Below are 25606 nucleotides of genomic sequence, written 5' to 3' on the forward strand. Positions count from 1 at the left end.
ATGTATCCTCTAGTGCCACTGGTTTTAAACCAGCCAGTGCTGGTTTGGAACAAACCTCCCTGAGGACAAGGGTGGTAACAGCCATTGGTTCATTCATTCAGCAATAATGAGACCCATGCTAGTGGCTAGGAAGCCAGAGATGAGTTGGCCCAGATCTGTCCTCCTGGAGCCTGTGGTCTGATGGGAAGGCCATGGGACAGAGTTTACACTCTAAAAGCCAGAAAGGCTTTCTAGAGCAGGTGTCATTGGTATCCCTGTCTTAAACGATGAGGCTTATTAAGCATAGGGCCTGGGAGTTGGTTGGCAGGACCTTCCAAAAAGTCCAAAGAAATCCTATATGGAAACCCCCCACCCCCACCCTCTTCTTTTCTCCCTGGCCCTCTCTGCCACATTTTCTGAGATCCAGGCATTCCTGAACACAGCTTAGCCTGCCTCCACCCAGTCTTCAGCTTGTGTCACCCAGGCCAGAAACAGCTGGGCTACAAAGGACATCCGGGATGGCCCCAAGCCTACCACACAATGACGTGCCACAAGACTATGGGAAGTCATTGCACAGTTCCAGCCTTCTGCTAGCTCTAAGCCACAATCCAGGAAGCTGGGACTAGGGAGAGGCCTAAGTGGCCATCAGGGAGGAAGGGCTGGGCCTGCAAGAGGAAGGGCTGGGTCCGGGGAGGAAGGACGAAAGACAAGTGGGAGGTCAAGAGCTGAGCCTCAGCCCCAGAGGCACCTTGGTGGGGAGGGACAGAGGGAGAGCCTGTCACAGCCTCCCTGCCACATGAATTGCAGCCAGTAGGAGAGTGCCCCCAGATAACAAACTCTGGCTTTGAAGACTGCAAAAAGAGGAGAAAATTTTTACCACTCACTTCTGATTCACAGAGCCTCAGCTGTGGCCCCAGGGTGGCCTGTGAGCTGGGGACACTGCCCTGGGAAGCTCCCACATGTCTTTAGGGTGGAGGACTCTCTGTTGATCATCCTGGTATCTGCTACTGCTTCCCCAGGCTGGGCTCAGGACCCCAGCCTGGCCCTGAGTCTGTACCCACACCAAACAGGCCTTCCCCTTGCTTCCCGAGGGACCATTTGCAGCTCAGATGTTACACATACAGCTGGCTGAGAGCCTCCAAGAGACCCTGGGGCTCAGTGGTCAGTGGAGGGTGTCTCTCTTTCCCGACCCCTGAAGCAACCCATGGGCCACTGCGCCTACCAGGAGTCCTGTGGCTTCATGGTTGCCAGGCAGGAAGGGGGTGACACTCACTGGTGTAGAATGAGCTTACACATTAGCAGCTGGGTCTCTGGACCCATGAGGTCAGGGCAGGCAGGTGTGGAGTGAAGTGGAACCATGGACTTGTGGCCACAGGTTCATCTCTCAGGGCACTAGTGTGTACTGTAGGCAAGTCCAAGGTGAGAGCCACACCAGACCTTGGTCTATAAATGCCATTCAGTTCAGTGAAGGGAGGAGACCAGACCTGGAAGCAGGGGACCCAAGCATTAGTCTCACATTTACTTGTTTTACCAAAACACAAGCTTTTCCAAACCTTTAGTTTCCCTATGCATTGAATGGGGACAGTAGAGCCTCTCAGGATGAAGTGGGTCAAACAAGTAATGACACATGTGGAAGAATTTTGGAAGTCATAGAGTATTTTAACAACAGGTAAGAAGGTACACATACTACCACGTTCTCTTCCTCTGCCCAAGGCAGGCATTGCTAGCCAATCTCAGTACTTTCTCACTAAGCTATATTAATACATCAGAATCCCACTCCCCATCTATTCCAGAAAGCCATACCAATAGATCAGAACTGTAAAACAAGGTGAAATGTCTGCACAAAGACAGGGCTTTACTGCCATTGAAGAGACCTCACACAGCCATGGGTCTGGTTGCAGGCCCATCGCCTAGTGGCTCTGTGTATCTGCAACCAGGCCCAAGGCCAGACTGTTACTGGGCCCCACCCTCCTGGAACTCACAGAGTAGTTAGGGAGACACAGCACTCATGGGGTTCCAGAAGAGAAGTGACAATGCAAAGCAGGGGCTGCTCAGCAGATGGGCCAGACTGCCAGCACTCTCTATGGGTTGGGACAGGCACTCAGCTGGGCTGGGTCTTTCAAGAGAGCTTTGCAGCCACCATCCTGGTTGACAACCCTGGTTCCTCTTTCACTTATTGCAGTTCCTTGAGCAAATCTTAGCCCAGCCCCCAGCACAGCCAAGCCTTCCCTGGAGTGACACCTGGAAGCCCTCTTCCCAGAGGCAGGGCTCTAGTGCCCAGGTTGATGGGGGTGACAAGCCCTCTGCAGCCCCCAGATAGGCAGCCTTCTATGGAGTCTTCCCTCCCCAGAGTACCCCCTGAAGAAGGCCATGGATTTGCCCTCTGCCAGGGCCCAGATGTCAAGATACAGGGGAAGCCCTGGCCAGGCAGGAGAGGAGGCAGCCTCAGGACTGGTCTCTAGAAAAGCAAATCCCAGCGGTCCTTCATGCCCACCCCAGAGTTGGTGGCTACAGATTCCTCTAGTACAGACCTGCCTGACCAACAGCAACCACCAGTAATCCTCTGGTATGTTGAGCAGCCCCTGCTATGTCCCAGACCCTCTAGCCCACAGCCACCAGGACTGGTATCTCAGAGGTACCCCACTGTATTCCTGCTCCTCCCTGGTTACAGCAGGGAGGCATCCGTAGGCCACTGCAGGCAGGGTCCATGGATAAAGATGGAGCCTGGAACTCACAATAAATTTTACTGAAAACAGGAAACCACGAAGCTGAGCCATGTTCACTTGCAGGGTCCAGAGAAGAGGAGAACCGAGCCATGCAGGAGGAAGCTGGGCAGGAAGTGGGTAGCTGTTCTGCTGGGGCCTCCTCCCCTCACACAGAAGCAGCCAGGCCAGGGGTCTGACAGCCAAATTCTTAGAAGTTGTCTCTACATCAAAGTCCAAAGCTGAGGGCTAAGCCCAGGCCAGCATCCCCAGGGTATAAGCCACACTTCCGGAGTCTGGTCTGTGGGTTTGTCCTTCGACCCTAGGGGCAGCATAGCCCTGCCACAGAACAGCTGCTGTCTCCCCAGTCCTACTCAGGGGAGCTTGATTTGCTGTGAGAACAGCAGGTTCTGTGGCAGCTGCACTGAGGATCCATGGCAGCAGATGGAGTAGAAGAGGGGACCTAAGGGACAAAGCAGGAGCCAGGGTTGGGTGTCCTGGCCACTGCAGATACTACTCCTGTGGAAAGTTCTGTGCTTTCTCCTCAGCCCCATGCACAGCAGGAGGCCTACAGCACCCATGTCCTTGGGGCTGGCCACCCACAGTTCCCTGCTGCTGTGCAGCCTAGAGCTGCTTCCCTTGCCCTCCACCCCCATCCCCAGGCACTCATGGCTTTCACCTTGCCTGTGGACCCTGGGTCTGATCCACAGTCCTGGCTTGCAGCATCCAGGCCCAGCTCAGCAGCGCCAGCGGAGGCTGCTGGAAGATGATGCCCAGGTTAGAACTCTGTTCCTCCAGTGCCAGGCCCTTGTCCTGCTGGGGGCTGGAAGCCACTTGCACAGTCTTACCCCTCCTCGCTCTCAGGCACCACCTGCCCTGTTTCTACCCCCCTAGCAACTGGCCCCTCCTCTCCCGTGCTTTAAAGTCCTTCATCAGCAGTCACACAACAGGTACCCCTTACACATGTATGAAAATGAAGCCAGGTCATGGTCCGCCACGGGTGGCATCTGAGAGTCCAGGAGCAGAGCAAAAACAAATCCTGTCCACCCCAACCCCCACCTGCCAGGTCACTCTAAGGTAAGGATGTGACTAGGCCCACATTGTATGGACGAGAAGACCAAAGGCCATGGGAGGAGGCTTTCCTATGGCCCCAGGTACATCTTAAGCAGAGATTTAAACCTGGGGCTTCCAGGCCCAGCACAGGGTTTGTACCTATTACCCCGTATAGTTTTTAATAGTATCCCTTTTTGTACTCAGAAGTGTCCCAGTGTGGACAAGACACTATGTGATCACCCCCACAGGGCAGTGGGGGTAGTGGACTGAAGGACAGGAAGGAGACCCCTCTACTCCCCTCCCAGAAGGCCCCACCCACCTTCCCTCTCCCTCTATGGCCAGGTGGCACAACCTCTGGCCTGGCCTCAAATTGCCTAAGACACCAATTGGCTCACAGTGGCCACTCGGCCCTAACAAGCACTTCCTGTTTTGGGGCCTCTGGCCACTGAACTCTGGGGACCAGAATGAGGCAATAGCAGCCCCATATTTGCTTAACCTGCTGGCAGATTCTCAGATTGCTGGTAGAAGGCAACTGCAAAAGCCCCCATGGCTCCAGAGTCCCATGGGTACAGAGTAAAGTCAACAGAGGAGCAGCCTCAGACAAAACAGGGGAACCAGGCTAACCACAGTGGGCAGGAGTCTCCACATTTTGTCCTGTGTTTCAGGCCTGGGAGGTGGCACTGGGAAACTAGCTCATCCTATCTGTGCTGCCAGGTCCCAAGACTCTGTCCTAGAGAGAGAGGCTACCGTAGAGCTGGAAATTCTGGGATTTCTTAGGATGTAGGTCACTTGGCATCTGTAGCTGGTGAATTTTAGGCCTCTAGGGAGAATCCAGCATCCCAACATTGAGACAGGGATAAGCAATCCAGCATCTTCTTGCTTCCCCCCACGTAGCATCCACAGGGGTGGACGGTCTAGGCATCAGGGGTAAGACAAAGTCTAGGCTCCAAGCAGGAGGGAGGGAGCCAGAGCCAAGGCGAAGGCCAAGGAGATCACTTCAAGGGCCAGCCTGACTCATATGCACCTGTCCCAGATCCAGTCACCACTGCCCACTGTTCCCCAGCTGATCTAGACGGTCTCAGAATTTGGGGAGTCAGGGACTGGTTCTGAAAAGGAAAGGAGAGGCAAAATGAATTGGGGCAGGCGGGGGGCATTCCTGTGTCGTTCACCTCCCACTCCAGAACGTTCAGACTATGAGGACTACCAAGGGAAAGCCCCTTGCATGACCCCAGAAGGTTATGACCTTTGCAATCAAGGTGCTGTGAAGGTCAGGAATTACTCACCCAGGGATGGAAAGAACACATCTCCAGGACCTGGAGGAGAGAGAGGGGTGCTGGGCTCAGAGAGCAGGTGGCGCCCAGACTCTGAAGGCTGCCGCTGGGCCACGTAGGACAGGGGGTGCCGGGCCTTGACCTCGGGCATCCCCTGGAAGGGAGCACAGGCTTCAAAGCCGGGGTTTTCAATTCCTTGAGTATTGCTGCTGGGGAAGCAGAACTGGTCAGCTGTGCTGCCTGAAACATGGCCTCTGCCCTCCCTGCCTCCCCCTCTTTTCTCTCCTTTTCCCTCCTCCAAGCCTCAGCAGCATCTCCCAGCAAGCAGGGAGGAGCCAGGCCTCTGGCAAAGGCTTGGCTGTACTGTCCCACCTGTCCTGAGCCAAGGGAACTGACCACAGTTCCTCCTGTGATCTGACCATCAGGACAGTCAGAGCAATCCCAAAGCAAAGGCTTCTGCTGTTTGGGGGTGAGGGTAAATGGCATTAGTGTTGAGTGTCTCCAAAACCTGTTTGAGCTAAAGGGCTCTCTTCTCTTCCCAGTTGGGAGAGGACTAACTTCTGAGGTTCTAGCAGAATCACTGACAGGCCTTCCTGTGACCTGTCTTGTAAATTGTTCCCTTCACACATGCAAAGGAGCGCTGGATTTGGTGTTTCGGACTGTGGCCAAGACATGAGTGTAGCTCCTTCCCGAGTCCATCCTCCCAGCAAGACTGCAGGCCAGCTTCCTTCCCAGAACACAGATGTAATCCCTGTCCACCCCTCCCCAACTGCTGCCCACCCTGAGCCTGTCAGCATCTCTTTTGTGCCCTGACTACATGACAGCTTTCTCTTGGAGCACCCTGCAGGGCAGAGCCATCCTCCAGCTGTGAGGCTAGGGCTAGGCCTGGATCACTGGCCTCCTTTGTATCTTTCAGCATCTTCCCCAGGTCAGCTGCTTTCTCCCTCCCTGTCCCTCTTCAGGACAGACTGAGGCCTGAAGGCGGTGGTCAGTACATTGGAGCAGAACCAGGGCTCAGTTGGCTGGGTGAGGGGGACAGGAAGAAGCTGACCAGTGCAGATGTGTCAGCTTCAGGAGGAGCCACAGGAGACAGGTGCTCTTCTGACCAGCTGGCCTGTGCAGCCAAACAGGGGCCTACAGTACAGAAATGTCCCCTCCCTGCCAGCTGGCCCAGGAAGTTTTCTCCAGGTCTCCATGGGCCTTACCTGTCCATCCGCACCAATTCCTGGGCTCCTAGGGACAGACAAGAGAATCTGGTCACAGGCAGGAAGTCTTCCCGAGACAACAGCCCTATCCCTGCAGGCAGAGGACCCTTGAGGACAAGGAGCGTGCCCAGACAGGACTCTGTCCGTTCCTGGACTCCACTGAGTTCCCTCCAGAGGCCTGTAGGGCATTGCTGAGTGTTTTTACCCAGCAGGTGGGCCCCAATAACAGGTCCACTTTGTTGATAAGTGAAACTCAGTCTGCATTTTCCAAGCATGCGGGACACTTGCCACCAGGAAACCAAAGACAGTAACACTTTCCCTTACAGCCTGGCTACGAAGCACCTTCAGGGCATAGTGTCAACCAAAGGCCTGGCTCCTGCATTTGCTAATTGTGGCTTCCTGTTGGGACATTGGCCCATTTTGGTCGTTAGCCATGACTTACTACTGGGTGGAGTGCTCAGTGCTAGTTCCCAATTACGGGGTCCTTTCTCCCCATCCTCCACATGACCTAGCAGGTGACCTCTCTCAGGGAACCTTAGGAGTCTGAGTACGCCCTTGCTCCCCAGGCATTCCACCCTCTCTGTGTGCCTCATTCTAGCTGCTGCTTTGTCGCCCTAGACTTGGGGTTCCATACCCCCAAAACCGGCCACCAACCAGATGCGGGCACCCCAACTTCCCTCTTTCTTGCAGCTCCCCACCCCCTCCTACAAATCCTTCTCCTATTAAAGACCAGAGCTTTGCTGCTGATGACATGGGGAAATGTGCTGGGGGAGGGGCGCCACCACAGAACAAACCCGGGGAAGTTACACAAAAGTTTCTGAAATCTACTAGCATCCTGGCTTCTGTTTACACAGCAGCTGTGTGGGGCTTCATGAATAGCTCTTCCTCTCTGCTGCCCTCTGGGGTAAGGATGATGGCCCACTTGAGAACTGGGGAAACTGAGTCACAATGTGCAACTGGATAGGAGTCCACATTCAGCAAATTGCCTTCTGCATTTCCCCCAGTGCCTTCATTTTCTTTGGTCCTAAGCGTGGCTCATTCCTGAACAGTCCTTCCATGCTGGAATCCTGGAGCTTCCTTCCCAGAGTACACCACGCACACTGCCCTGACCTGTGCCCACTCCAGCCAATCTCTGCCTGCGGCCTGGGACTTAGCTGCCTCTAGAATTCACATCACAAGCAATGACCCCAATCTTGATGCCCTCAGCATGTTGTACCTGGTTTCTCTAGCGTAGTCCCCTCTGCCATCTCCTGTCTCTATCCCTAAGTCTGAAATCAGATGATAATTTTTTTATTCTTTTATTTTCTTTTGGAGGCTAAGAGGGGACTGGCCTCAAAAGTATTTTTGTTAGAGACAAATTACTGTTCCCCTCTGTTACTGAGCATAACACATCTGGGGTTACATGCTGTAGAGTGGTTGCCTGCAAAAAACAGGGCTCATTTAGAGTCTCAGGGGGAGGTACTCAGCATGGGGCACAGTGTACCTGTAGGTGGCTCTTTGTCCCCACATGGCCCCTCTTCCCGTCCAGTTCACCAGGGTCATCCTGGGACAGATTAGAAACCTCCTAAGAAGCCTTGGAGCCAGCACTTAGATTGAAGATGTCATTGTATGTGGAAGGAGATGCCCCTGCCCCGTGTCCTCTGCTGTCCCTACAGCATTCTGGCCTGATGTTGTCCCCTCTGTTTTTTTTTGTTTTTTTTTTCTTGGCAATGCTGGGGTTTGATCTCAGGGCCTCGTGCTTGCTAGGCAGGTGCTCTACCACCTGTGCTCCAGCCCCAGCCCTTTTGCTTTGGTTATTTTTCAAGTAGAGTCACACCATTTATGCCCAGGCTGGCCTTGACCATGATCCTTCTATTTACACTTCCCACATAGCTGGGCTGGCAGAAGTGTACTGCCACACCCAGCTTTTTACTGGTTGAGATGGGGTCTCAAGAAGTCCCACCCACACACACTGCTTGCTGCCTCATACAGTGATCCTCCCTAACTCTGCCTCAGGAGTAGCTAGGATTACAGGCGTAAGCCACCACACCTGGCTCCCTCTCTGATTTTCTTCATCCAGCCATCCCTATCCCAATAGGCCCTACAAGCAGAACAGGTACCCTGCCAGGAAGACTGAGCCCAAAGGTGGGTGCACAGCCCCACACTGCATACACAGCATCCTCCACCCAGAATGTGTTTATTTTCCAGTTCCTGTTCCCTGTGCTGGCCACATGACAAGGCAGTGCTATGGTCTGGGCACAGTGGACAGACAGCCCCTCTGTATATGGGAGTTGAGCCAAGCTGGGCAGCTCCTTCCTCGTCTTGCTCACTACAGGAACGCTCCTCTGCCTAAGAGCTGCAGCTTATGGCAGATCTAAAGCCATTTCTCTCCTGTGCTGAGCCCCGTGGTTCCTCTTCTGTTATAATACCATTACCTGCCCCACCCCACCACCAGCCTCAGGGATTCCTGTGGGCAGGCTGTGGTGGATTAGAGAACAAGGCAGTCCCGAGAGTTAAGTTGGGTGGCCACAGCCCCAAGTGACCCACTGTGGTGCTCCAGGTTTGGCCTCCTGGAGAAGAGGCAGGAAGACACATCAGGTTGATAGGGGCAGAAGAAATCGATGTGACCCGGTGACGGCAGTCTTCCCTCGGTTACATTCTGCAGCTGGGCAGAGGGGAAGAGACTGAGGAGGGGCTGCAAGAGCAAGGGACACCTCCCTTCTGCCCTTGGAGGATACAGGCTGACCAAGGCTCATAGGTGGGGCCCAGAAAGAGGGGGTGTGACAGGTGTTTGTGGCCATAACTTAAAGCCTGGTTCCACCACTTATTTGCTGTGTGGTTTCTTAGGCAAGTCAGAAACCTCTCTGGGTCTCAGTTTGCTCATCTGCAAAATGGGGACAAACGTCGTATCAAGTTCCCAGGGTTGTTACGAGGATTGAGTGAGGAAAGTATGTAACAGGCCTGGCACTGTGCCTGGTACTGCAGCCCCATCAGTTAGGGGCTGTTGCTCTGATGCGCATATTGGTCGGCACTTCTGTTATGCGGTGGGAGTATTCTCCCTGGTTAGAGCAAGGGCAGAAGGCTGTGAGGTTGAGTCCGGCTCTTTGCTCACTAAGTTAGAAGCACTCTCTGACCCTAGGCTTCTCATACATTAAAGGGCCCAACTAAGTCATCTCTAAGATACCCCCTGCAATGCTTCAAAAGTCATTTTGTCCCAGCCCAGCAATTGCTACTAATTACAAAACAAACCCATCCATACGTTGAAACAGGTCCCCAAAGGATCTCTGAGTGGCAGCATTTTTATAAACTAATTTGAACTGTCCTTATCACTCCATGTGATTATTCTTTCATTCAATAGATACTTTTGTTGAGTGCCAAGCCAGCAGTGCCTGGGAACCAAAGCAGCTGGCATGCACTCAGGCCCCGGAAATAGTGAGCCTGGTTTCCCTCCTCTCTCAGCTGAGGAGCCAGCTCCTTGCAGGGGGTGTAGCAAGGGGTGGAGAGGAACAGTACATGCCTAGAGCCTTCGCTGACCCCAGGGGCTACACAGGACTAGGCAGGTCCCCTCCCCCAGTCCTACCCCACCCAGCGCAGGTACTCACGGCGGTGGGAGGCCACCTGCCTCTGCTTGTAGACCAGCAGCAGAATGAGCGGGAGGCAGAGGATTCCCACGATGCAGGCGCCTGTGGCCAGGGCTGCAGCCAGGATGTCTGTAAGGGCAAGAGGCAACCAATGGGAGGCCCCATTCCCGCTGTTCCTCCCAAGGGAAACTGAGGCCCGGGAAGGAGAAGCCAAGGAGAAGCCAAGAAGCAAGGCCCCACATGTAGACTCTCAGTGGCCTGCAGAGGCTTGGAAGGCCTGGAAACCTTTCAAAGACAGCAGGTGGACCCAGAGAAGCAACCCCTGTTGCTACAGCTGAGGCAGCTCTGGAGAAGAGAGAATAGACCCCTCATCCTGCCTACAAGGGATACCTGAACCACCCTGGGCTTCAGGTTGTCTACAAAAAGGGAAGCAGGCCCTTCACAGACCTCCATGCCACAGAGTTCAAGGTCAAAAGGAGCCCAAGTGATGAAAAAGTTTTAGAAATAGATAATGGCTATAGATAGGTAACATTAATAATGTCATTCAGTTATGTGCCACCAAATTGTACACTTAATAATGGTTAAAATGGCATGTTAGGTTTTACTACCACAAAAAGCTTAGTCTTCCTTTTGAGGGACTCCTTAGCTCTGGAGGAGAAGCCCTGCCTCTTGGGTTCACACACAAGTCATGGGGGGAAACCTTGGGACAAGAATTAGAAGCTGGCCTGGTGGTACACACCTGAAATCCCAGCTACTCAGGAGGCAGAGGCAAGAGGATGGAGAGTTCAAAGCAAGTCCTGCAAAGTTAGGGAGACCCTGTCTCAAAAACAAAACAAATGAAAGAACTGGAGTTATGACTCAAGTGGTAGAGCATTTGTCTAGCATGCTTGAGGCCCTCAGTTCAATCCCCAGTACTGCAGAGAAGCGGGGAGGGAGAGAAAGGGAGACAGAGAGAGAGAGAGAGTACTCCTTCCCCTCGACGTGGACTCCCTCCAAGGAGATCGTCACTGTCCACTGTGCCTAGTCTGTCCATCTGGCTCTAGTCTTATCCTAGGGGATCGTAGAACATCGTAGTTTCCACCAGCACAGTTCAGGCATCTCTCTGTACCAGCACAGAGACCCATCTCATTCTGCTTAAGGTTTCATCTGCACAACTCACCCCTAATTTATTGAAATATCTCCTGCTGATGGACACTTTGTTTGCTTCCATCTTCCATTATAACTTGTTTTGTAGCAAGGAATCCCTTCTGCTTGGTTCTCTGCTCACTTGGACAAGGCATCTGGATGTAAATTCCCAGTGCCAAAGTGCTGCGCCCAGGAGCACGGTCTGCGTTTTCTTTTAGGTTATTGCAAAATTGCCCTCCGAAAATGCTGTGCCACTTCACGATCCTGACAGCATGGGAGGTTTGATTTATTTTAGTTCATCTGCTGACGATGGGAGTTTAGCTGGGAACAGACGAGCCCTCGGAACCAAAACCAGAGTAAGCCCATTTCCTTCCCCATTTGAACCTTTCCCTCAGCCAAAAGATGGCTGGGATCCCTTGTCACCATGTCAACTTCACCCCAGAGAACTTTGGGGGAAGGACGGGCTGTGGTCTAAATGTTGACTTTGTACTTTATTTGGGAATAAAGGCCATTTTTATCTCATTGTATGGCTAAACAACCCAGTGGTGCAAACAAGCTTGTTGTTGGGGGTGGGGATTGTTCACACAGGAGAAGAGAAGGAACCATTTGCAGCACTTTCAAAGTACCCATCAGTAGAGGAACAGTCGCTGGGCTAATTACAAAGCAAGTTCTGCTGCACATTAAAGCAGGTTCCCTGCAGATTTTAGCAGGGCTGCATTTTAATGTGGAATATTGAAAGCAAAAGCATTCAGTAACTCAGATGGCTAAGTATTTCTCAACCCCATCAAAGGACCCCGCGCTGTGGGCCATATCTGAGTAGATGGTTGCAAAGTGTTCTTTCTGGTCATCAAAGCGGGCCTCCTCCCCACTGTTACTAAGCAACGAGTGTGCAGTATGCCAGGTGCTCACTAGTTCAGTCTGCCTGGGAGGCCAGACCTAGTCACTTTGCTCCAGGTGGAAGTTCCCCTTTTGTGGTCCCTCTAAGGGATCAGGATTTGATTTCACTTCTGGAACCTGAGGTTTCCTTACAAGCTGGGCTGGCAGTCGAGGCTGGGACAGGGGCCGAGCTTGGGGGACGGGTCTGTGAGCACAGTGCCCTCGGAGGCTGGGAGTATCTCTGCAGAGCCAGCCTGGCCACAGTTCCACATCCCTTGCCCAAGCATGCCCAAGGCCTGGGCTAACACCCACTGAGAGATTGGGGTCTTGATCCCTCTCCAGAGCTGGGCTCATCCTGGGAGAGAGATTGATCCTGGCAGAGGCAGTTGCCAACACCACACTAGGAAGTATGCCAGTCTCTTACACCGCAGCAGAATGGGCCTGCCAGGTACCCCATGGGTATGCACGGAGGAGGGAGCTCAGCTGCCCCAGGGAGGAGGCTGGAGGAAAACAGACAGCATGCTCTCTGCGTTAGGGTGGGGAAGGTAAACAGAGACTGCTACTCCCTTCCCTTCCCTTCCCAGCGTCAGGGAAAATCCACAGCCCCTCAGCAACGCAATGTAGAGACTGCTCTACTTCGCTGGTCTTTCTCCCCTCTGTCACTCCCCCACCCACCCTCCAGCCAGAAGCCGACTTGGACTTTCACTTATGTCATTGACCAGCTACGGGAGCATGTTCATCCCAACAATAACATTTAGATACTTGTCCTGAAGTTAGAGAAGGAAAACAAAACCTGGCTGGAAGTACCAACCCATCAGGTGCCGCGACTACCATCAAGTTCTGTCTGAGAGAGACCAGAGGTTGGGATCTTTCCAAAGGTAGGCGACAGTAGAGAGCTGTGCCCAGTGGCTGGCCCTTGGGCCTGCTAAGCAGTGACGTGGGTCACCAGCAAATGGCTCTAGAAGCATTAGGAAACAGGACTGTGTCCACCATCTCCTACCATCTTCCTGCCACCCTGCCTCAGCACAGGGGATGGATGAGTTGAGTTGGGATGTTAGGCCTGAAGTAGGCGTCAAGAAGTAGCAACGGTGGGGGGGGGGGTTGGAGGAGTGGCTTGAGTGGTAGAGCACCTGCCTAGCAAACAATAGGTCTTGAGTTCAAACCCACAAAAAAAAAAAAAGTAATAATAGCCCATACCCATGTAGCACCTGCTCTGTGCCAGCATGGTTCTCAACACTTCACATGGTGTACTTCTTTTTAGTCTCAACAACCCTGGGAAGTAAGTACATTTTACAGCTGAGTAAAACTAAGGCACAGAGAGGTCAAACACTTTGCTCAGTTTCAAGGTGTGAGCTCTTAACCCAATTGCCTTTCACCAGAATAGACAGGTCGCAATCATGGCCCACACAGTACTTAATTTTTTATTAGTTGGCGACATTTTTTTGTTCAGCCTCCTCATGATCTTGAACTCAAGATCCTCCTGCTTCAGCTTCCTCACTGCTGGGATTACAAGCATGCACCACCACACCTGGCTCAGTTGCCAACATTTTAAAACTGAGAGGATTCATGTAAAATCTGGCTTCTGCCTTTGCTCAAAATGACCCTGTCCGACCTCTGCTCTCTCTCCATTTTTTACCTGGTCTCTCTGGCATTGTTCCTCTGGCATCTTGTGCCTCTGTCCCCAAGACTGCAGGCATATGGCACATTTTCAGAAACTTATGTTAGGGCTTGGGGGCATGGCTCAAGCAATGGAGCATTTGCCTAGCGTGCACAAGGCCTGGGTTCCATCCTCAGAAAAGAAAGAAGGAGAGGAGAGGAGAGGAGAAGGGAAAGTCGTGTTGGTCAAAGGCAGGCTGCCCTCAGGCAGGGTGTGCACTCTGAGAGCCAAGTGCTCTGACACCTCCTGTCAGTGCTGGATCTGAGAGACCAAAGTCCCTTCACCAGCCTGAACCTCCATTTGCCCACATGTGACACAGTGACAATAGTGGAGCAGAGCCTGGCTGCTCTGGGAGAGTTCACAGAGGGAGAAGTGGGACTGGGGTGTTTGTTCAGAGTGGAGGAGCCATGGGGAAGTGAATGTTGCCTAGGCCCCACCGGATGGGCCACCCCGTCCTGTACACATATGTGTGCATGCCCACAGTCATGAGCTGCTGCGTGGGAAGAAAGGGGTCAATTAGGAAGTAAGGATAGTGGTGGAGGCTTGGTGCCAAGGTGACACTGGAGCTCTGTGGTGTCCGTAGAGGGGTAAATTCAGCTCAGATTGAAATGTGTGCTCTAATTTTGCTCCTGTTCCGTTTGTTCTTTTGAAAAAACTCAGTTAGTTTGAGTCAAAAGTTGCCATGGCCTTTGAGTTGGGGCTTAGCTGGGGGCTGTCGTTCATCTGTCCCCATTCTGGTTTAGGTCCCTGTGCATGTTCTTCTATAGACCAGGGACAGTATCCCTTCTGTCTCTCCAGGGCCTAGGCTGGGACCATTCCTCACTGGATACCTGGTAAATACTAGCCACTGCCCCCTCCTATCGGAAGAGTGAGGCAGCCCTAGGATGTGTACCCTTTGCTTGCTGTCTCCAGGCTGCTGGGCATTCTCACCCAACCTTTGTGTACTCAGTTGTCCCTGAAGACAGTGTCCCTGCCCTCAGGGTCGTGCTGGGTGAACACTGAAGCTTACAGCCACCCGCTGCTCTGTGCATCCAGTCTCCTTCCCCAAGCTGGATGGAAGGGGAAGTGAGCAGAGCTGAGCAGGCCTGCAGCCAAATCTTGCTGTGTTCCCTGGACTGTGCGAGTTTGGGCAAGATATGCCACCTCTCTGAGCCTGTTTCCAGGTCTTAAGAGTGAAGGTAGCTATGCCTACTTCACGGAGGGTCCCCGAAGCAAGCCAGCAGAGAATGGGCTTCTGGGCTGCAGACAAGGAGGAGGCGAAAGGGACAGGAGCAGCAGGGGAGGAAACGGGACCCTAGGGTGAGAGTTCAGAACAGAGTCTGGATCGAGGATGAAGACAGAGAGAACAGAGCACCCAGAAGGGACAAGGGGGTGGTCCTTACTGTCACTCTCCTGTGGGGAGGATGGATACATGATGCATTTGGGTGGTGAGTCTTTGCCTGTGGGAGCAAAGACAAGGCCATTAGGTGGGTGTCAGGCTCAGGGGCCAGGGAGGCTTGTCCAGGCTGTGCTCCCTCCCAACACAGGAGTGCACACTAGGGCCTGCGTGCACACACACACACACACACACACCCTGGCATGTTCTCAGTTCTCACTCTGCCCGTGCTCATGCCATCCCCAGGGGCAAGTGGGTACCTGCCAGTGCCCGCACCTCTATCCAGTCCATCTGCCCTTGTGTTCTCAGCTGGACGTGGACACACACACACACACACTTTCTCTCTCTCTCTCTCTCTCTCTCTCTCTCTCTCTCTCTCTCTCTCTCTCCTTATAGATATTTTAGCCATCCATCTACTCATGCCCAGAGCACGTATCAGTCACCCTGTGACCTACAACTTGATGGCCATGGTGTCCTCGTGAGCATTCACATTCCCAGTCTCTCACATGAAAAAGTCCCACTGTTGCAAACCGAGCCACAGACACACTCCCTCTTCGTTACACCAGCTAACCACATCCACACCCCCACACATGGCCACCTCTTCTCACACACATGCGTGCACACACACTTATGCTGCAGTGCCCTGTCACTCACCCAGCCTCAAACACAGCCCATCCGGGTGTCACACATTCTCACAACAGAGGCTCCCAGGCCATCCGTGCAGGATGCCTCACCTCGCTGCACCTGCAGCTCCATGGCCCCGTGGACCCGGTGCTCCGAGTGGTGATGTCTGACCTCCACCACCAGGCAGCAGTAAAGGCCACTGTCCCACAGGGTCAGGTTATGCATAGTGATGGAAAAGTTGCCATGGTGGTCAGCTGTGGACTCCACGCCGTGGCTCTGGGCCAGATCCTGGCTGGTGTTGGAGGACTGGTGGCTTCCATGGTGCAGGTGAAGGTTTTGGAAGGTGAGGTTGCGGATGGGCCGGCGCTCAGAGCACACTTCCAATTCACTCCGCAAACTGCGGAACCACGTCTTGTAGAAGGTCACGTCGTGTCCCTTGGACACGGGGCCCAGGAGCCTGCAGGTGAGGGTGACGTCCTGCCCCTCAGGACACACATACAGAGAATATGGTGTGGCAATCTTTAAGGCTGCCACCAGACCTGCTCAGAGAGAAGAAAGCCCCCATCACCTGTCTGAGTGATTACCACTCCCTGGTACCCCAGAGCAGGAGGGAACCTTGGCCTCAGCCACTCCCCAGCCACAGGCTCTAGGCAAGTCAGCTGACTTCCTGAGCCTTGGAGGACTGACTGACCCCAGCCCCCACTGCAAGCATGTAGCCCCATCCAGGACGGCTCCATGTTCAGTGCCATCAGGTAGGAGGCGGGATGCAGAGCAGAAAGGCCATTTGGAAGAGCAGCTCTTTGTCTTTGGCCATCTTGTCTTCTAGGGGCCATCAGCACCCTCCGCCCCTTCCCTCTCTGAGGATTGGATGTGACATTCTCTCTCCTTAGTGGAGCATCTGCAAGTATAGGGCCAGTGCCAACTTCTGCACCCCCACCTTGGGGGCTGACGACCTAGCTGGGCAGACAGGCCTACACTGGTGGCCCAGGAGCATCACAGCAAAGACATCAAGCTTCTGGGACTTGGGGAGGGATGGTCAGAGCCCTTCTCGAAGGAGGGCAGGTCTTTGAACATGATAGGTAAGATTTAGCAAGTAGATGGTGCTCTAGGCACCTCTCGGTGATGGGGAAGCAAGAAAAACCAAGGAGTCTAAGGGACCAGGACAGGAAAATCTTGGAAGGCCACCTCGTCCACACACATGCCTCCTTCCCAACTGTAGAACCACGTTCTAGTTCTTTTTTCAATGAACGGATGACACAATGTCCTAGTCCTCTTTGCCCTCCTCCAGTCCTCCCTATTTAACTGGGTTGACTCCCCCAAAGCACTGGCTTTTGAGAACAGAATACCCGGTGGTCCCTGCTCCTCTCTAGCTGTGCAAGCCTTGGTTTCCTCACCCGTGCAATGAGAAGGGTATTCGCTACAACACGGAGTGGGGAGAAGAATGAATGAGAGAAAGAGGAACATGCAGACGTGAGCCCTAAGGCCCTCTGCAGACCTGTGAGGGACAGCGACAGCTGTCATCCCTTACTGTCGTTTTCTTATCACTTGACATCTGGGGCTGTTGTAGGATGGGCAGACAGGAAGGAGCTTGGAAATATGTACAGAATCCAAACAGATATGTCCTGTTTATTGCCCCAGCCAAGGGACATTGCCTAGACCCCCTCTCCAGATATTTCTTCCCTATCCTTTGAGCCCAGGACTCTTAGGACAGGCTGGGATCCACCAGAGAGCTGAAAGCCTTGGTTTTTATTCCCATTTTACTGATGAGGAAATTGAGGTGCACGTTGACATTCAGTAACCCATTGACAAGTAAGCATTAGAGCCAAAATTAAACTCAGGCACTTGGATACCTTACTGGAGGAAAATTTCAGAAGCTGGGAGCCTGTAGGCCATGTCTGAGCTGTAGACCTTTTATTTGCCTCTCAAAGTGTTCGAAAGTGTGCTATCATTTAAAAACTAGGGATTTGATATAAAAATTCTAACTCCTAGCTTCTCTTTGAAGATCAGAAAAGAACATCAAACCAGCTCTCCCACAAGGTGGCTGGAGTTAAGTTGCAGCCTGTGCTCCTCATGGGGTACCAGTGCTCCCTATATGCCACAGTCCCCTATACTCCCTAATGCCTCTACCTGCTTCATGCTGTCACCATACTTGCCTACCACTATGGACATTTGATTTTGTGACACAGGAGTATGAGCCCTTGGACTAGGCAGGTGGGGACTCCACTATCCAAGACCATCTCATCTGTAAGATACATAAATGACCCTCAGGCTCAGAGAGGATCTATCTACCCAGAAACCCCAGTGGAAGCCTGGCAGAGTAAGAACTAGCCAACTCTCTTCTACCTGCTAACCCGTTATCCTTCCCCTGCATGGGGAAAGAAGAGCCCTAGACAGCCAGCTATGTCCCTGGCTTCGTCCACACCAGCCCAGACATTTTCTCACAAGCCTATGTGGACTGGATGTGACCACCAAACCATGGCCATACCAGAAACAGTTGGGGGATGAGGGTGTACCTAGAGAAAGGACTCCCCAGGTGCTCCCAGGAAGAACCAAACCCACCCAGGAGTGGACCCTGGCATTATCTTGCCCTGTGCTGTAGCTACCCCAGCAGCCATGGGACAGAACCTCTCCTAGCCACTGTCCTTTTCCCTTTGCCTAACATCATCTCCAGCCCCAGAGCCACCCCAGGGCTCAAAAACCAAATTCAGTCCAGCAGCACCTGCCGGGGCTGCCTTGGGGCCTGTCAGGTGGCCCAGCTCCAGGCCTGGGGCGGGTGAGGGGGGCAGTCACTTAGTGAACAGAGGCATGGATTGGGTAGGTGTCCAGGTGTGGCCTTGGTAGACAAGCTGTCCTTGTGCACAGGCAGGCAGACGGGCTGACAGTCCTCAGGGCACAAGCAGTGGTGTTTGAGACCCAGGACTGCACCCTGCAGGGGGAAGGGTTTCCAGCTGAGGACCTTGCCTTAAAAGCCCACAGCGGGTCGCAGAGAGAGCAGGGCTGAGGGACAGCAGGAGACAGGGCATTGTTCAGTGCCCACATTCCACCCCACCAGTCCCCAAAAGACCTCTTCCCCTTTTAGAAAAACAAAATCTGCCCTGGGGTCCAGGGTTTTGTTTTTTGGGGTTTTTTTGTTGTTGTTGTTGTTTCAGGGAGGTTGTACTCAGTGTTAAAGCAAAGGGCCAGATAGGAGTGGCCCAAGAGGACACAGAGTTTGTCCCGGGGGCAGACAGGAGGGCCAGAAACATCACTTTGTTGCGTCTGAGGCCCAGAGCAGCCTGTCTTTGGGAGGACACTCCAGGACATAGTACTGGGGCCATGGCACCAGCCACACAGAGGTGCCTGCACACCGTCCTGCACTGTCAGGCCACATGCAGCTGGAATTGTAATTACTTGGTGGGAGGATATTGCTTATTGTCGGCAGCAGATCCTCTCGGACACCTGGGTCATTGTCCGAGGCCGGCGACAGTGGGTGGAGAGGAAGGCTCCTGGCTCCAGAGTGGCCAAGAGCATATGGGACAGGAAAGTGCCCTGGGCCGGGGCCGAGCCTGGGCCAGGGGGGACTATTCAGCCACAGTGCTGCTTTTAGGGTCAGGCCCCACCTCCACCTGGCCCCACCTGCCGCTGAGTGAGGCCACTAGAGAAAGGATGCTGCAAACTAGGACAGTTCCAGACCTTAGAGTTACAGTTCTGACTGGGCAACAAGAACCCTGGGACCCAGCGCTCTGGCCGTGTGGCCTTGAGCAGGACCCACCCTTGTCCGGGCTTCCCTGTCTTCATTTCACTTGAGAGACTCCCCACGCCCCAAGGGCTCTTCAGCTCTGAAATCCTGGGGGCAGGAAGGGAGGGCTGTCTTGTGTCTATGTATTATGTGTTAGGCACTTGCTGAGTCCTTTATACTGCCTCATTTTAATTCCATTCCCCTAACACCCCTTGATGTGAGATTATCATCTCCATTTTAAAGAAGAAGAAACAGATTCAGAGAAGTCAAGTGACTTGCCCAAGGCCACACAGCCCTTTGTGGCTGAGCTGAGATTCACACCTTGGATACACCAGTGCTGCAGACAGGAAGACCACCCTGCCCCACACCCACACACACACACACACACACCCACCCACCCACACACACACACACACACACACACACACAGAGAGAGAGAGAGTGGGTGGATCTGATACCTCATCTTTCAGCTATTCAGAGAAGGAACTGACCCCAAATTGACCCTTACCCTCTGTACCACTGTCCTTATACTGCCTCCAACCCAAGATCAAAACATTCCTTCATTCCACAAATATTTAGTAAGGTTCTAACATAAGCCAGGCCCAAGGCAGTTCCTCAAGGGAACTCTGTGCTGTTTCTGCCCTTTCTGGCTTTGGCGCCCTGGGCTACAAGAGGGGTTCAGCCTCTGGGTAAAATTTCCGGCCAGGTACAGGGTTAAGGTTTTCTGGTTTAGCATCCTCTCAGGGGATGAGTTTTCGTGACTGTCACTTCTTTCCACCCAGCAGGCCCCTGGTGAGCCCCTGTGGGCGTGTACAAGATGACTATGTGTGGGTGTGGACAGCTTTAGTATTTTCCCTAACAGGCGTGAGCTTTGCCCACAGTCACCAAGGCAACGTCCGGGTCTTTGGAGGTGGGTCCCCAGCGTGATTAGTCAGGCCCGGAGGCCCCACCCAGACAGCTGAACTCTGTCCAGCTAAGTAAACAGCAACAGCAGGCTCCACGCAAGATGAAAAAGACCAAGTCCCTGGCCTCAATGACATGGGAACTGGTTCCAGCTCCCTACCAGGTCCTGTCCCCCCAGGGTGGTCCTCGGGGGCTGAAGGAAAAGGCTGATTGCAGAGCACAGAGGGAAACAGAGGCAGGACCTAGTCCAAAGCAAAAGGAAGTGCCCTGGAGTGAAGACTGAGGGCTGAAGCCAGCAAGTCTGCCCATGGGGCTCTCTGGCCAGCGAGGACAAAGGGCATCAGATGTGTTTATTGATACCTGCCCCAGCAGGAAGTGTCCATTCACAGGGAAGAGAAGCCGGGAAGGGGAAGCTGAGCTCTATGGGAGGAAGCCACACTTCCAGCACCTTGGGAAAGTGGCCCTGTGTCCGGGGCTGGAGGCTCCAGCCAGTATGCCTCCTAGGGAGGGCCTGGGAAGCAGTCCAGGCCTGCCCAGGGGAGGCTTCTCTGGATGACTCCAGCCCAGACCCACAGGACTTTGGGCAGCCGGATGACCAGCCCCAGCCAGCAACTGCCATGGAGACTTCCTAAGTCTCCTGCCCTTCAAGTTCCAGTCTCCCTTCCCCCACTGTCGATCAGGACAGGGGCCCCTGTGGTCATGGTGGTAGCTACTTTGTGCTGGACATCATTTTAAGCACTTGTATGTGGACTGGCAGATCAGTTCCTCACTCCATGCGGCAGGCGCTAGGATCCTGTCTTATTTCACAGATGAGGAAGCCAAAACAGAAAGAGAGTTTAAAGAGTCTCACAGAGTAAGCGGCGAGCAAAAACTTGAACCCAGGCTTCTGGGGGGATCTGCCACCCTCTGACTACTCTCTAGAGACTAGAGGTAGGCAGGGACTGGCTGGAGGTCCCACCTCCTTCCCACTGATGGGCAGCTGTCCTGGCCAATGAGAGCCTAGCTTGTCTGGCTGCTTTGATAATGTAGGTAGTTTTACTTTTGGTTTTACAACATTAAATAACATTGAATCATATAGAGAGAAGGTTATTCCCTTTTCAATTTCCTCTCAGTCCTGATTACATCAAAAAGAAACTCCTAGACATAGGTGGCCATTGTACCTTCAAAATTTTTTCTTGGCCACATACAAATCTCCTTTCTTTTTTCTTTATTTCAGCAGCAGGTTTCAGACTCAGAGCCTTCCCCAGGGCTAAAGTTTCCAACTAGAATTTAATGCCCTTATTTGGTTTTCCTCCAATGTACTTTTATGATTTTGTTCTATTTTGAGCAGGCTTTCCACTTATGACAGTGATATAAAGTTTCCTTTTCAAAACTACGTACTCAAACAAAACAATGAGTAGATTTAAAGAAAAATAAGGCAACTACTGACCAAAGGTGATGAGCGAATGAGCCCAGGGAACCTCATCTTGTGACCAGCCTTCAGAAGAGCAGTCTGCCTCACAGAGATCACGTCACCCAGCCTGCACACTGCACAGATGGGGGAAGTATGTAATTGGGGCCCCACAATGAGTGAGCCCCAGAGATGGGACTGGACCCTGGGTCCCCTCAGGAGATGAAACCCTGTGTAGAAAAGCTAAAGGAACTGGGCTTGGCCAACAGCAAAGCAGCTTCATTACTGAATGACCCCCGTGGGCAAGATGTCTCTCTTTGGGGATGGTCAGCTGAAGTAAACAGACTGAGTGTAGAGATCAGGTGCAAGAATGACTCCCCGGAGAGAGGGAGACTCTGGGCCCTTAGCATGTGGTCCACAGAAGCCAGGAACACTCTTGAAAAGGCTCTGCATAGCTGTCTTTGAGGAAGGGACAATCACACCCCCATTTTAGAGATGGAGGGGCTTGCTCAGAATTTGTCCATGTCACAGAGCAGTAGTTGACTAACTTGGGATTCGAACTAGGTCTGACTGACTCCCAAAACCAACCTTTGGGAAAGTTGCGTGCAGGGCATGTCCCCAGGCACACCATCAGGAAAGTCATGGCTGAGCCATACCAGCTAAGGAGATCTGTGGGCATCAGAAGTCAGTGCTGACCCCTGGTGAGGCTAGACTGGTTCTGGGGCAATAGTTGCCCTAGAAAGTGGGGCGTCAAGCTCAGTGTGTGAGGCTGTCACTGACACCAGGCCAGATGAGCCCTGACAACCCTCCTTCCTTTCTCCTGCTCAGGCCTAAGATCTCATACCCTGTAGCTTCCCAGCTAAGTACCTCCTACCTGGGCCACCCTCTCCCAAGGAGGTCAGGCCCCAGCAGGGAACCTCTGCCCTGCTCAGGACAAACAGAAGCAACCAGCCCAGCATGGTGAGGGGCTCCTTGGTATTTCTGGCCCCTGACCCAGCATAGGGTGGATGGCCCCTCAACGCCCTTGGACTGGCGTCAGTATACATTGGTGGTATGGTGCTGAGCGAAGCTGCCTTCCATCACATCCACAGCCTGGTCCCAGGCAATTTCTCTCCCTTCTAGCCTCGGGGCAGTGCTCATGGATTTCCTAAGAGCTGACCGCTGCTGGGTCAGCTTGGAGCCCTGGGTTACTCAACAAGGCCCTGTAGCTTCATTTACCATGAAGGGGAAGATGGGGTGACCCCTCCCTTGACCCAGTGCACCCACCCACCCCTGAGCTTGAATGTGGCCTGAGTTTGGGACTCCTGAGTCAGCCTGGAAGGACAGGCAAGGACAATAACTTTCACAAGTCCTAGCCATGCTTCTGGGGAGAAGGAGGATCCGCACCCTTGGGTCTGCTGGGCCCTGGCTCCTGAAGCACCCCTCCCCCATCCCAACCTATGTCAGGCCCAGGAAAGGGGTGTCTTCTGAGTTTCCTAGGGTCCTGATTGACTACTGTCATTCTCCTTGGAACAACCCCAGCCCCTCCCTCTTACTTTCTTAGGCACAAAGGCTTTGACCTTGAGCAATTCAGCAGCCTGGTGAGTTTCTCAACTCCCAGATACCCACTCCCAGATAGCCACTGCACACTAAACCAGGTAGGAGGAGGAACATCCATTAGGAATGTGCCTGGGCTTCAGTTAACACTGAGGCCAGAGCAGCTCCAGGCTAAGAGATTTCTCCCAGCAACTTTCATGAAAGCCACATGAGCTTTCTCCCTAAGCTGGGCCAGTGGGAGGTGACCCACACACCAAGTAGTGTCAGTAGCCAAGCACTCTGGGAGTAGAGGCTCCTGGCTATGAAGGTAAAATAAGGTGAAGGTTCTGAGCTCCCTCGGGGCCTCTCTTGCTGGATGATCCACAGGCTAGATCCCTATGCATGCGTCTCTAGGACTCAGTTTCCCAAATTGGGGCCACTGAACAGAGACCACTCCAGCCAAGTGAGAACAGGGGAGGGACAAGAAAAGAGAAAGAGCCTCATGGGGTAACTTGGGGTGGGGGTATTCAAGTGGCCCCAAGTGGGTGGGGCACTGTGGCCTTCCTGCCTGCCACTGTCCCTGGCTCCTGGAAGCCGTGTTCAGCCATGAGCCATGGCCTTGGTGCTGGGACTACCCCACATCCCACTCTGGCCTCCCTTAGGCTGTTCTGTCTGTGGGCTGTGGACCCCTCCTCCTTATCAGAGGCCCAGGCCAGACTCCCAGCGCTGAGATAACACGCTGCTCACAGCCTCCCCGGTTTGTTCTAGGGTGTCTTCCAGGTTCACAATCTCCTTCCCCCACCACCCTCCGCCCTTATCCCGTCTTCTCCCTTCCTTCTTCAAACCTGCCATTGGGTCCCTCTGGAAAGCCCTCCACCTGGGTTCTGACTCCCTTCATGACTGACACTTTCCCTGGTCCTCCCCATCAAGTTTGGATCCGCAGGCTGCCTACTGGACAGTTGCTACCTGTGTCCTGGGCTCTCTGAGCCAAGGAAGGGTCGGACAGGCAGTCCCCAAAGAACAGCGTTGCTTGCTGCTTGGACAGCTGTCAGAGCGCAGATGTGCCCGATGCCGCTGGGGCAGAGGCGCTGCTGCACCCTGCCAGGTGGTCCCAGCAGCCTCCCAGCGATGGAATAGAGGTCACAGCAAGTTGAGAGCACTCCCGGGTCACTCCTATTTCGCCTGTGTCCCGCGCCCCAACCCGCTGTGCTCTCCCAGTGCTCTTCGCCCAGCTGCCTGCGGACCTTACCTCTGGACGCAGCCAGAAAAAAGGCGAGGATCAGGGGCCCCCAGCACCGGCCACCGACCTCTGGGATGGAGGGGACGCCCATGTCGCCGTCGGGCGGAGCGGCGTCTGGCACGGCGGGGCCGAGCAGACGCGGGGTGCAGGAGAACTCTGGGAGCCGGAGCGCAGGGAGCCGGCTGGACGCGGCCGCCTGGAGCGAGTGCGGAGCGAGCGAGCGCGGCGGGCGGGCGGCGAGGCGCTCCTGGGCTCCACAGCGCCCCCTGGGGGCGGCGGGCGGCACTGCGTCTCCAGGGCCCTGCGGGCGGGGCTCCGTGCAGATAGGAGGGCCGGCCAAGGTCAGCTCGCCTGGAGGGCCAGTTGCACAATCTAAGAAGTCACTCTACGTGTAAGCTAGCATGACACTCACTCCTGGCGATCTTCACCCTCCTGCCTTTGAGTGGTCTGGGGAGCAGGAATTTGTACCCTATGTCCTGCAGCCTACAGCGGGCTCAGCTCCAGCCAGGGAGTAAACAAATGAGTGAATCAATTAACGAAATCTGACATTGGTAATGAGCTAAGCAAGTGGGAGTGGGTTTGACTGTAGCTTCAGTGCCTGAGACACCCTGGTGCACCGGTGTGTGCAGTCAAAAACACAGATGTGAACACGTGTGGGAGCACACAGCAAGCTTGGCACATCCCCACACCAGAACACACACTCAGCTCTGCCCACCTCTGGTACCTGGTCCACAGACTCACTTTTTCCTTTCTTTTCTCCTCCTCCCCCTCCCCCTTCCCGCCTTGTCTTCCTCCTCCTCCTTTTGTGTGTGTGGTGGGGAGGGGGGGCGTGATACTGGTATGGAACCCAAGGCCTTCCTCTCCTCTTCCCTCATCCAGACTCTTGTCATCCCTCAGGGTTCAGCCCTCACAGTGTGCCTGGCCCCTCCAGTCCTTTCTGCCACGCCCCCTTTGACTACTACACCAGGCCCGAGGTACCAAGCAATTGGTCCTTCACCTGGACTCTTCTGCCCTCCCAAGCTTGCTTGTGAGTTTTGGGGGACCACAGAACCCTCCCCTAATGATTCTGAGTTCCTGGCCCAGGCTGGGTGTAGGGAGGCTGTCCACTGCACTCTTGCATGAGTGACAAGCCAATGAGGGAGTTAGCACAGGATTGCTGAGTGGGCAGCAGAGGTCACAGGAGAGGGATGGCCTGGAGTACTTCAGCCCAGCTGAAGCTGACAGAGTTGTTTCCTGCCCCTTTGGGATCTTGATCTCAAGGTGACCCCCAGCTGAAGAACAAGCAGTGTCAGAAATCAGGACAGTAAGACAGATCAGGAATTGTGGGTGTCCCGTGGCTGGCCTGATTTAAGTCAAAAAGTAGGGACTCTCGGTGTGGCTCCTAGTGCAAGGAAGCCTACATCAGAGGAAGGG

The 25606-nt window shown here is 53.8% G+C and overlaps 2 protein-coding genes across 6 annotated transcripts in view; one reads left to right on the plus strand and one right to left on the minus strand.

Annotated features, from left to right (window-relative positions):
* Positions 1–25606, plus strand: part of Cdh23 (cadherin related 23) — a 382861-nt gene that overhangs the window by 320195 nt on the left and 37060 nt on the right. The window lies entirely within an intron of this gene.
* On the minus strand, positions 1476–24418 carry Vsir (V-set immunoregulatory receptor). Of its 2 annotated transcripts, none has more exons than XM_020162245.2 (7): positions 24203–24418; positions 15538–15966; positions 14811–14867; positions 9792–9899; positions 6211–6238; positions 5018–5211; positions 1476–4840 (listed from the first exon to the last, which is right to left on the minus strand). In XM_020162245.2, exons 1-7 carry the CDS (start codon positions 24282–24284, stop codon positions 4803–4805), a joined length of 936 nt encoding a protein of 311 aa, XP_020017834.2. In that variant the 5' UTR covers positions 24285–24418; the 3' UTR covers positions 1476–4802. The 2 variants fall into 2 exon arrangements, with proteins under 2 accessions (XP_020017834.2, XP_020017824.2); XM_020162235.2 differs by having other exon boundaries at positions 5018–5214.

The sequence above is a fragment of the Castor canadensis genome, chromosome 7, assembly GCF_047511655.1.
Source record: "Castor canadensis chromosome 7, mCasCan1.hap1v2, whole genome shotgun sequence".
In the NCBI taxonomy this organism is placed as follows: domain Eukaryota; kingdom Metazoa; phylum Chordata; class Mammalia; order Rodentia; family Castoridae; genus Castor; species Castor canadensis.